The sequence below is a fragment of the Schistocerca gregaria genome, chromosome 1 (assembly GCF_023897955.1).
Source record: "Schistocerca gregaria isolate iqSchGreg1 chromosome 1, iqSchGreg1.2, whole genome shotgun sequence".
In the NCBI taxonomy this organism is placed as follows: Eukaryota; Metazoa; Arthropoda; class Insecta; order Orthoptera; family Acrididae; genus Schistocerca; species Schistocerca gregaria.
This window is the reverse complement of record NC_064920.1, coordinates 143,880,185-143,893,329: the sequence shown is the minus strand read 5'-3', so window position 1 is coordinate 143,893,329 and position 13,145 is coordinate 143,880,185. Positions and strand designations below refer to the sequence as shown.

General features: G+C 40.4%; 1 protein-coding gene across 1 annotated transcript in view; it reads right to left on the bottom strand.

The window, feature by feature from the left end:
- The window catches only part of LOC126334976 (uncharacterized), a 190,482-nt gene that overhangs the window by 19,641 nt on the left and 157,696 nt on the right, over nt 1-13,145 (bottom strand). The window contains exon 2 of the mRNA XM_049997771.1: nt 2,444-2,527. Within this exon, the coding sequence (XP_049853728.1) occupies nt 2,444-2,527 (84 nt within the window). The remainder of the gene's footprint in view (nt 1-2,443; nt 2,528-13,145) is intronic.

The following is a 13,145-nucleotide window of genomic DNA, read 5'->3' as shown; positions in this document are numbered from 1 at the left end:
CCTGGTTGTACATAACTTTGTGAAAGGGCAGTCTTAATTATAAGATATCAAGAGTGTAGGCTATCAAGAGTGTTTCTAATGTCTTCAATTATCTAGCAAAATTAAACTATCGAGAAAATATAGCTTTCAACATACATTTCTGTAATTTCTGTTGCTCAACATTAAAAAATAAGAAAATTATGCGACTCATCAGTTAACTTCGGTGAATTTTTTTAAGCAAGTTAAAAATATTACTTCCAGGCGATGTATAATGTTTAACTTGCTTCTACACTTCAAAGTATTGTATTTGATGATACCTGGTGTATAGTTATTTGTTAGTATGCAATGGAATTTGTCAGTGCATTTTTTGCATTTCACAAAAATATTTTGCTACTTTTGAGCATTGTTAGGTGATATGTTAGTATAGAGTTCAGTGTGTGTTGACAACAATCACTTGAATTATTTAACAGGATCACAAAGAAAATGTGTTTATCTTCTAGGTTTCAAAGCAAGTGCACCAGTAAAAAATTTGGAGCATAACTGTCATTGCTTAGAGTCTCACTAGTAAATTTGTTTTGTGGTGTTAAGATTTTAGTGTTGCATATATTCTGTACATCCCAATTGCTAACTTATTTGATGGTTTAGATTTGTTTCATGGTTAAATGAAAGATTCAATTGTATGACTCAATAGTATTGTGTAAGATGACCCAATACTATTTTCCTGGCATGTTGTCAATCACTAACTTAAACAGACTTGTTGGTTTCAGTGAACCACAGTTCAATTGACAAACATTGTTCTCCATTTGCTATCATGAAAACTAGAACTTTCATTCACTGAGGTGTATTCTGATATGGCTAGCACCCTTTTCTTATAGGATTTTGATGACACATTCATATATTGCTCAATCACTGAATGCTATTAAATAAGTTATAAGGAGTGCCCTTCAGGTGGAGGATAAAAGATATTCAATTCACTGACTTGTGGAATTTTAATTGTGAGTGAAAACATTACATTCAGAACCTTACATATTAAATATATATCTTCCGTCCAAAGTGGGTTCACTTTGGACTAGTTTGTACCAAGACCTGAGACATGAAAATTGACCACTCTCCTTGATAGTAGGTTGCTCGACTTATCTATAATATTTTATTCAAGTACTTTTTCCTTACATGGGATTTCACACGCCCCGAAATTCAAAATGGTCCCCAACAATTTAGTGTGTGTGTGTGTGTGTGTGTGTGTGTGTGTGTGTGTGTGTGTGTGTGTGTGTGTGTGTGTGTGTGTGTGTGTGTGTGCATCCAAATTTTATAAGAAAGCTGTCCCTGAGGTAACAACCTTCACACATTTGACCTCCTTTCAAAATGTTACCTGTAGTCAGGAGCAAGTAAGACCATTAATCTACACAGGCAGTGTGCAAGTGAACTTGAGAGACTGCTCAAAGTAGCTACATCATACTTATCTGTTTAAGTGGTTAGGTGTCCTGTTGTTCTTCATGTACTCTCTATTGAGAGGTTTTTGGTATATTTCATCCAAACAACTGGCCAGAGAGAGGATGTTAAAAACATCGTATATAATTGCAAATAGTTGGTCCACTTAAGTTGTTAGGTGGTTTCCAGAATCTTTCACATCAAAGATGAAAGGAAGGATAGTGTTTCAAACTTATTGGCAGAATCTTAAAGTTGTAAAATTTATACACTAAATTAAGACTGCACCTGAATGATCGATTTTTACTACAGTGTTAATCTTTTACATATTTTATGTAGCATTTTGTATTAAAAAAAAAATAATTTAGACGTTCAGAAGTGTGTGTTCCCATGCTAATCACTTCAGTTGCGTCGTTGTGATATGCTCACTGTCCTAAAGTTTGTTACATCTTGTATGTCTGTGAGTTTATATTTTTATAGTATTTTTTAAGTTGACATGTAGTGTTAAAATAAGGATGTCTTGATTGGAAACGACTCATAAAGTGGGAGAACAAAGGACAGACAACATATTAGGAGGTAACTAGTAACATTATACACAAAACATACTGCTTTAGTAACCCATGTGGTGTCTAGCTTGACACCTTTAAATGAACTTTCTCCTAAATCCAGAGTGTCCCAGAAGGGATGCTCACTAGTCAAGAATACGATAGGAACAATAATTTCAAGCAAAAGTGTAGTAAATGTGGGATCAGATGCATACCTTAAGAGCTATGAACACTGGTTAATTTTAACCTACTATGTAACACAGTTTTCACTAAAGTGCTTATAGCTTATGTGGAATGCATTTCAGAGCCCATGTTTGAGACATTTGCTTCAAATTATCAATCCTGTCATATCACTGAATGACCATTCCTCCTCAATAATAATGATAATAATGATGATGATGATAATAGTTTGTGACAATGTAATGTAACACAAATGTCCTTAGATACTACTGCAGATTCTATTGTCAGTAGGCAGTGGTCATTCCTGAACTTACCCCATAGTTCTTCAACATGCTCTTCATTGTAAAGGTCCTAGTGTTCTTTAGAGGCTGCATAATATTGCCCGTAAAGCGCAGTTGCTGGAAAAGAAAGTTTGTTGGAACAGTTTCAAAGTAATTTCGTATTTATATAAGTGTTGTATTACTTTACATAAGCTATGGAAGCAAGCAAACAAGGTTGGGCAGTGAACTTGGAATTTCCAGGGATATTGTTACCTTTGCAATATCCTGAATTGTTTTTTCAGCCTGTGAGGCATAAGCAGCAAGGAACACAGCCATTTTTAATGGCTTTATGTTGCTTTGTACCTTGCCAGTCAAATTTACTCAGCCAAGTTAAACTATTTTGCAAGAAATGACAGAATACTTCTACAAAAATGAGTGCCTGCACAGTTGCAAGTATGACTTGTGTGTATTCTTCGCGATCGTCACAGCCTTCTGTACACATCAGGTCTGTATGGTACTTAGATACCGGAATAGTTTCTTCCACCACTCTGAAGAAGTAATTGGAGACTAACTTGGCTGGCTGTCAACGAATGCAGCATCACACAGGACGGGCTCATTGTGGTAATTGTGAAGTCATTAGTAGCCCTTTGTAGTGTATTCCTGGGTAATTAAATTACAGCTATCTCTGAAGTAGTGCTTTAGACATCGTATTAGCACATGAACTACTTCAGATTCCTAGACAAAGCCCAAGGATAGTTAATCTTCTTTAAAGTAATGAATATTCTGGTACAGTTGCTTTTCAAATACTTTGCTGAGGCGTGATGATGGCACTCACTGATCCTCAAATACAGGAACGAGAACTGGCAGTGGCAGCTTCTCCAGTATGTGAAGAAAAACTGAATGATATTATTAACCTGCAGTGGTAAGATACACTGTGAACAGTGGAAAACCACCTTCACTAAGTTACAGTTCTGTGAGAACTCTGAATTTTACTATTGTAAATGGTAGCAGACATATTAATGCATACCAAAGGTTTGCGAAGTATTACTTAAAAAGGTGAACATAGTCTATGTGCCTGTACCTATACCTATACGTAATGTGACTTATCTAGAGTAGATCCGGTAGAATGAAAAATCATTCACATAACTGCTCTTGCTACTGATGCAAACTGGCACTTAGATTTATACTGTTGTCACCACTCTTGAGTTGGTCTTAGGTATTGTTGGTATGTCATATAAACCAGCAAAAGTGTATCATTGTTAGGGTCTGTGAATTTTGATCCACCTTGCTCCATTACCATCTGAAAAATGGGGTTCTGTGCTTCTTGGGTGCAAGATCTCTTAAGATCCAAAACTTCCCATAATGGAGTCAGAACATTTAGCTATTTTCTGAGCAGCTGCAGTGTGAAATAGCAGTCTCAGTGAATGGTCACTTTCAGATGTGTGAAGTCGCTACTTAAAAGGTTTTCAAATATTAGTATTACTGTTTTAGATCATTCACGAATCATTTATGAAGTTACGATCACACTCCAAATTTACAAAGTGATATAAGCAAGCCAGTGCACAGTAAATTTTTATAAGAGATCTTAGCCAAATTTCACAGTGTAATGCAGCCTTTACTACCTACACATCATTAAAAAGACGTGGGTTTACTATTATGAGGCTCGACTGTTACATCAGATACAGCTAGGTAGTCAGCTAGCATCCCCCTATCTGCCATGTGATGTTTACATCTGCCCATCAAAGGCTTGTAAGCGGAAAAAGGGTACTACGAATAAGTTTAGTAGAAATTTTGGAGACCTAGTGGGCAAAGGGGCAGGCCAAGTAATTGGAAACTAATTAAACTACCATAGAAGGCAGACATGGTATTAATTTCTACGTGCAAACGAACAGAGCACTGAAAGGTTCTGGCGTGTAACGAAAGAGGAAGTGGCAGCAGCCCTCAATGAAACTTCGTGCACCCAAGCGATAGTTAACCCACAAGGAAAAGATGCGGTTATGGCTGATCCTCTCACGAACACCAGATCGTCATCAGAACAGTTCCGAGAACTTGCAGAGTGCGAATCAGACAATTTCTCCTAATGACTTCAGTTTGCGGGGGCACATCTTGGTCCCGTGTGATTAGGCTCCAGGATTCAGTAACGCGAAACTCCAACTAAGGAATCATCTGCCGTGTAACAGCATTGTTTTACTTCTGTTATAATATTTACCTTTCCTCCGTAAACCATGGACGCTGACATGAGCCATGATGTCAAATCCGAAATTAAGGACCCATGACTTTTGAACTGAACTGCTCTAGGAAGGGAAAAATGAAGAAAGTTACGGACTGTTGGCTGTAAAGAAATTATTATACCACAAAAAATTTTGATTGTACAAGAAACACAAGACCTGAAGGTAAGTGGTTTGCTAAGCGTTTCTACGCAGCACTGTTGCCGTATACGTAGATGCTGAAAGTGATGGAGCATCTCAGACCAAAGCAGAACCACATTTTGATGCTACATGTATTTATGACGTGCAACATAGAGGTATCGCCTTTAAGAGCTGACGAAACGGCTGTTTCCGGGAGGTGTATGTACTAATGCCAGTGCACCGCACGCAAACTAGATCAGGACATTCGGAAAAATTGATACTAAAAATGAAGCAGCATTAACTTTTAACTTAAAAAATCTAAGAACTGAAACATTTAATACGTCGGTAACAAAGGAAACTAAGCGTTGTAAAAAAATGGCTCCAGTGAAAAAATCAGTCAAAACCAGGACTTAACTGTTCGTGATTGTTGACGTTGCAATGATAAATGAGGCCGTTTTGTAAAATCCAATTTCAAAGTGGTGTAAGTAATAAGGAATAGTAAACATTGCTACTAATGGCCTACATAATCTATCAACACAGAACTCGAAACAGTAAAAATTACGAACTTATTCGAGGGCAAATTTAAAATTCTACGCGAAGACGGAATTCATAACACTTGAATTTATTGACAAAAAAAATCTCCAACGGTGTTATTGTGGTCTTTAGTCCAGATACTGGTTTGATGCAGTTCTCCATGCTACTCTATCCTGTGCAAGCTTCATCTCCCAGTACCTACTACAACCTACACCCTGGTCTACCTCTATGATTTTTACCCTCCACGCTGCCCTCCAATACTAAATTGGTGATTCCTTGATGCCTCAGAATATGCCCTACCAACCGATCCCTACTTCCAGTCAAGTTGTGCCACGGCTTTCTCTTCTCTCCAATTCTATTAAATGCCACCTCATTAGTTACGTGAACTACCCATCTAATCTTCAGCATTCTTCTGCAGCAGTAGATTTCGAAGGCTTCTATTCTCTCCTTGTCTAAATTATTTATCGTCCACGTTTAACTTCCATACAAACACTTTCACAAACGATTCCCTGACATTTCTAAACTCGATGTTAACAAATTCCTCTTCTTCAGAAACGCTTTCCTTGCCATTGCCAGTCTACATTTTATATCCTCTCTACTTCAACCATCATTAGTTACTTTGCTCCCCAAATAGCAAAACTCCTTTACTACTTTGTGTCTCATTTCCTAATCTAATTTCCTCAGCATCACCCGACTTAATTCGACTACATTCCATTATCCTCGATTTGCTTTTGTTGATGTTCATCTTATACCCTCCTTTCAAGACACTATCCATTCTGTTAAACTGCTCTTTCAGGTCCTTTGCTAGCTGGCAGAATTAAAATGTCGTCGGCGAACCTCAAAGTTTTCATTTCTTCTCCATGGATTTTAATACCTACTCCGAATTTTTCTTTTGTTTCCTTCACTGCTTGCTCAATATACAGATTGAATAACATCGGGGAGAGACTACAACCCTGTCTCACTCCCTTCCCAACTGCTGCTTCCCTTTCATGCCCCTCGACCCTTATAACTGCCATCTGATTTCTGTACGAATAGTAAATAGCCTTTCGCTTCTTACCCCCGCCACCTTCAGAATTTGAAAGAGAGTATTCCAGTCAACATTGTCAAAAGCTTTCTCTAAGTCTACAAATGCTTGAAACGTAGGTTTGCCTTACCTTTATCTTCTTTCTAAGATAAGTCGTTGGATCAGTATTGCCTCACGTGTTCCAACATTTCTGCGGAATCGAAACTGATCTTTCCCCGAGGTTGGCTTTTGCCAGTTTTTCGATTCGTCTATAAAGAATTCTTGTTAGTATTTTGCAGCTGTGTCTCATTAAACCGATTGTTAGGTAATTTTCACATCTGTCGACACCTGCTTTCTTTGGGGTTGTATTATATTCTTCTTGAAGTCTGAGGGTATTTCACCTGTCTCATACATCTTGCTCACCAGATGGTTGAGTTTTGTCATGACTGGCTCTCCCAAGGCCGTCAGTAGTTCTAATGGAATGTTGTCTACTCCCGGGGCCTTGTTTCGACTTGGATCTTTCAGTACTCTGTCAGACTCCTCACGCAGTATCATATCTCCCATTTCTTCTTCATCTACATTCTCTTCAATTTCTATAATATTGTCCTCAATAATATCACCCTTCTATAGACCCTCTATATAATCCTTCCACCTTTCCCTTATTTGCTTAGTACTGGGTTTCCATCTGTGCTCTTGATATACATACAAGTGGTTCTCTTTTCTCCAAAGGTCTCTTTAATTTTCCTGTAGGCAGTATCTATCTTACCCTTAGTGATATGTGCCTCTACATCCTTACATTTGTCATCTAGCCATTCCTGCTTAGCCATTTTGCACTTTTTGTCAATCTCATTTTTGAGACGTTTGTATTCCTTTTTGTTTGCTTAATTTATTGCAATTATTATATTTTCTCCTTTCATCAATTAAATTCAATATTTCTTTTGTCACCCAAGGATTTGTACTAGTCCTCGTCTTTTTACCTACTTGATCCTCTGCTGCCTTCACTACAGCATCCATCAAAACTACCCATTCTTCTGTTTCTTTCCCCAATTCCTGTCAATTGTTCTCTTATGCTCTCCCTGGACCTCTGTACAACCTCTGGTTCTTTCAGTTTATCCAGGTCCCATCTCATTAAATTCGCACCTTTTGCAGTTTCTTCAGTTTTAATCTACAGTTCATAACCAATAGATTGTGGTCAGAGTCCACACCTGCCCCTGGAAATGTCTTAAAATTTAAATCCTGGGTCCTGATTATCTGTGTTAACCATTATATAATCTGATACCTTCCATTATTTCCAGGCTTCTTCTATATGTACAGCCTTCTATCATTCTTGAACTAAGTGTTAGCTATGATTAAGTTGTGCTCTGTGCAAAATTCTACCAGGCGGCTGCCTCTTTCAATTCTTAGCCCCAATCCATATTCACGTACTAAGTTTCCTTCTCTCCCTTTTTCTACTACCGAATTCCGGTCAGCAATGACTTAAATTTTCGTGTCTCTTCACTATATGACTAATTTCTTTTATCTGATCATACATTTCATCAATCTCTTCATCTGCGGAGCTAGTTGGCATATAAACTTGTACTATTTTGGTAGGTGTGGGCTTCGTATCTATCTTGCCAGAATAATGCGTTCACTGTGCTGTTTGTAATAGCTTCCCTCATTACCATCTTCCTATTCATTATTAAACCTACTCCTGCATTACCCGTATTTGATTTTGTATTTATAACCCTGTATTCACCTTGACCAGAAGTCTTGTTCTTCCTGCCACCGAACTTCACAAATTCCCACTATATCTAACTTTAACCTATCCACCTCCCTTTTTAAATTTCCTAACCTGCCTGCCCGATTAAGGGATCCGACATTCCACACTCCGATCCGTAGAACGCCAGTTTTTTCTCCTGATAACATCGTCTTGAGTAGTCCCCTCCCGGAGATCCGAATGGGGGACTATTTTACCTCCGGACTATTTTACCTCCGGACTATTTTACCTCCGGACTATTTTACCTCCGGACTATTTTACCTCCGGACTATTTTACCTCCGGACTATTTTACCTCCGGACTATTTTACCTCCGGACTATTTTACCTCCGGACTATTTTACCTCCGGACTATTTTACCTCCGGACTATTTTACCTCCGGACTATTTTACCTCCGGACTATTTTACCTCCGGACTATTTTACCTCCGGACTATTTTACCTCCGGACTATTTTACCTCCGGACTATTTTACCTCCGGACTATTTTACCTCCGGACTATTTTACCTCCGGACTATTTTACCTCCGGGCCATTTTACCTCCGGGCCATTTTACCTCCGGGCCATTTTACCTCCGGGCCATTTTACCTCCGGGCCATTTTACCTCCGGGCCATTTTACCTCCGGGCCATTTTACCTCTGGGCCATTTTACCTCCGGGCCATTTTACCTCCGGGCCATTTTACCTCCGGGCCATTTTACCTCCGGGCCATTTTACCCAGGAGGACGCCATCATTTAACCATACATTAAAGCTGCATGCCCTCGGGAAAAAATTACGGCCATAGTTTCCCCTTGCTTTCAGCCGTTTGCTGTACCAGCACAGCAAGGCCGTTTTGGTTGGTGTTACAAGACCAGACCAGTCAGTCATCCAGACTGTTGCCGCTGCAACTACTGGAAAAGCTGCTGCCCCTCTTCAGGAACCACACGTTTGTCTGGCCTCTCAACAGATACCCCTCCGTTGTGGTTTGCACCTACACCCTCATTGCATAGGTTTTCTCCCCCCCCCTCCCCCCCCCCCCCCCTCCCCACATATGTGCTTGGACGGATAGCTGTACACGGCTCCTTAGCCCCAGTCAGCTTGCTACCGTAAATTCGACAGATCAAGAGTTTGTCTCCCTTCAGTATGCTGTGGGGGGAGGCGGTGTGTTTAAACATCCGCGTGTTTTCGAAGATAGCTGCATTGATGGGAAATGAGAACAAGTGACTGTAGCATACTAATCTGTCTGTGGTTCAATGTGGGAAGGGGACGAGAAGGGATTTGGTAACATATTGCCATAACAATACTTGCCCTGTTTCCTAGTACACGAATGAGGCGGAACTAGCATAGAATAAGCGAGTAGACCTGAGACATTGCTTTCGCTGTAATAGCAACGTATGGGCAGCAATTGCAATTGACAGATTCATTGGGCCATGCAGATAACCGGCGACATTGACAAGCGCTGTTTATATATATATATATGTGCGCTGCACACACCCTATTGTACAATGCTACTCTCGAAGAAAGTAGCAACGATTATGAATGCTGGAAGACCATGGATCCTCTCATTTGCTATGCGTGCTACGGCTTTACTAAGTCCATACATTTGAGTGCTTTGGTAGAACCAACCATATTTTTACTTGAGAGGCACGGAGAAGATTTAAAGGCGTTATGTGCGACAACAATCGGCCGCATAGACACTTTACTGGATGCTCCATAAATTTTCATTTCTAACAAATGTTTATAGACTGGTTTCTTATTTTGATCAGTACTAACTTTAGTGAGAAATTAAACAAGGAAAAAAAAAGTTAGTTACGCTCACTGCATATCGAAATCTGTGACTTCAACTACAAAGACTTCCAACACACTTACTCAAACGAGTAAATTAAAATCATGAGGTGCTGGTTGGTGGATATCTGCTACCTCACAATACGCTTTCAGATGTTAATAAACGGAGTAAGATTACATAAAACATCCGTTGGTGCAGAAGTGAATTAGTATCTTCCTAAAACCTACTTCATGTGTGGTGAACGTGATAGACATGGATGTCAACGCAACGTAACTTTACAATGCATTTTTGAACTTTTGTTCAAATTTAGTAAACGTTATAAATTTTCCCTCCGTGCAATGAATAGGATTGTTGGTTCACATCTACTAGCTCAGCAGCGTTTTTATCACTGTAGGTTCAGTCTGAGTTGATAAGAGGACGCACTGAAAAGTAGACTGCTCGTAGTTTATCATTGGGTGTAGCAAAAACTAATATTCAAAATATCCTTCATAAGAGTGTACGGCACGTATGGTTCAGCCGGAGGGGAAATTGATGTCACCATTTCAGAGCGCAGCAATAAAGTGAAACTCACCCTCACATTCGTGGTCCCTCGAAAGCGATGTAGCCTGCTCCACGATTGCGTTGTTAGACCTGTCTTCTTCGGAGTGTGTGGTAAAGACATGTTATGTGGGAGACCTACTGTTCAGGCCACATTTTTAGGTTTCCGTGATTTCCTTTAATCGCTTAAGTGCCAAGACGGGTCCATTGAAAGCGCACGGCCGATTTCATTCCACATCCTTTCCTCGCGGTCTCTAAAGACATGATAGTAGATGAGATGTTCAATTTCCCTCCCCCATAGCAGAGTAACTTAATGGGACTGATTCATCCCAATTCACATAAAATTTGTTTCGCATGAAAACCGTTTGATAGCCGTAACTGGGCATAAGACAGTATTCAATGTGGAATATAGCGCCTCCACGTTCCCCTTATGTCTGTTCAGCCTTAAATGAGTTCCTAGCTAACGGATTGGAACAGAGCGAGGTTGCGCTGTGGTTAGCATGCTGGACTCGCATTCGGGAGGAAGACGGTTCAAACACGCGCCCTACCATCCTAATTTAGTTTCTACACGTTTTCCCTTAATCGCTTCATGCAAATGCTGCATGGTTCCTCCGAAAGGGCACCGCCGTCTTCCCCATACTTCTGTCATCCGATGATCTCGCTGTTAGGTCTCCTCTCCCAAATCAACCAACCATCCTAAATGATTAGGTAAGGTAGTCTAACAACGAAGCCCCTGTCACTTCCGGAATTATGCATCTGACTACTGCAAGAACATCGTATAGAGTGAAAATACGGATGATCGGTATTGGCCAACTGTTGAAACGTAGCTGAGGATGTGAACTGAGATGCAGTAAAATTTATTTGCATGTGTGTTTATTATTCCCTCACGGTACGTTTACTTAAAATTGATGGTTTGGATGTGTTCTTAGGATTGATGCTTGAATCCTGAAAGGGTTGTAATGAAGAAGACTGTCGATGACCGTGTAGACCCATGAGAGAACTACTAAACAACGTACAGCATATACAAAATTTTAAAACGAATGCATGTGAGGTATGATCCATCCAGATACCGATGCAGTTTAGCACGGCGCTTTCGGAATTACGGCAGGCCACCAGGCCCGGATCGAATCCGCCCAGCGGATTAAGAGCAAGGGCAGGAGTCTGCGTGGATGTATTTATGCGGTTTCCCCACATCCCACTAGGTCGGGGTCGTCAAACTTCCTTGTTCAAGAGCCAATACTGACACCGATGGGGCGGCACCTCGTGCCCCATATGTACCGATCTTATTAATAATAGGCAAAGTACGTAAGTTAGCATTTTGTCAGCCCCGATAAACGAGCTACAGTGAGGGCGCGATAAATTGACCGGTGGTTTCCAAGTACTGATCGTTAGAAGTCGGCACCATTAAGAACACTTAGTGTCGTTTGTTCTGTTTCACCGTCAGCGATCCCGACATTGTGACACTGTATTTTCCCGAGGAAGTGCTGTTGTGTTGTCTGTGTGATTAGATGATTACTGATTAACAGTAGTTCTTACCATTAAAAGCAATATGAGACACGGTCATAACTGTTTACTAAATGTTTTGAATTTAATTTTTCTTTTACTCAGTGCATTGTATTACAACAGCCTTGCTACATTTAGGTACCGCATCTAAAGATGATCATCTCTGTAAAGCACATTCATGAACCAATCTTACTTCTGTTCCTTGTCAAAATTTGTTCCATATCAGCTGTCGCACACGCTCGCGAATTGTCAGTGATGCAAGACAGACAATAAGCCATTCCCCCTTCCACACCCTCTAGCCTCCCAGTGGTCGCTCTACTTACCCCTCTGCCTATGAAGTAAGCGGTCGAATTCACCAGCGTTACTTAAAATAAAGCACATTCTAAAATATGACTCAGTATTTTCGTTCCTTACTGAGCAGAACACTTGCTCTTGAGAAGCTCTTACGGTTAATTGACGTCGGCAGAGACTGAGAACCGCGGTCTACACAAATAATTTGGTCCGTTTGACGATAACTGGTCTAGGTGAATATTGGGCAGGTACCCACATGTCACATGTCACATCAGTTCCACGAGAGAGAGAGAGAGAGAGAGAGAGAGAGAGAGAGAGAGAGAGAGAGAGAGAGAGAGAGAAAGGGGGGGGGGGCGTGCGTGGCGACAGGTAGGGCATTGGGTCACCCTTTAACGTCGCCGAAGCCAGGCTAACACACTGACAGCGTGAAGGTACTGTAAAAAGGCCAGAAAGAGAATATAGCATGTAAGATATGCAGTACACAATGTCAGCTACATTCTGGATATACGAAACAGTCGTATTTGTTTCCTGACCCGAGAACTGGCAGACAAGTCTAGGTATGTAGTGCGTACATTTGCAACCTAATTATTAAGTTGAATATAGTTTCTTGTGTTCTTGGTCTTGTATCTGAGCATCAGTTCATTGGGCAACTTCGAAATGATACAACGAAAATCCAATAGCCTAGGTATAATTTACCGACCTTCCCAATTTGGAAAGGCTTTCACGAAAATGGAAGTATCAGTGTAATCTGTTCTTACAAGATAGCGACGTATAGTGTAAATGTTCAGTTAATTTATAAAGGGCATTCTGTTGCAGAACTGCAATGTGAGAGTTCCGGACAGGCTGTCAACCTGTACCAACTACTCAACGTCGTCGAAATGAATTCATACTGTACAATCAGTTCTGCGCAGAAATGTGGTGAAAATTGACTCAGAGGGAAGCGGTTGCAAACAAATATACGTTTATATCGGTGAAGTGTTACAGAGCATTCACATAGCACACCATCATTCAAAGGATCTACTGCGA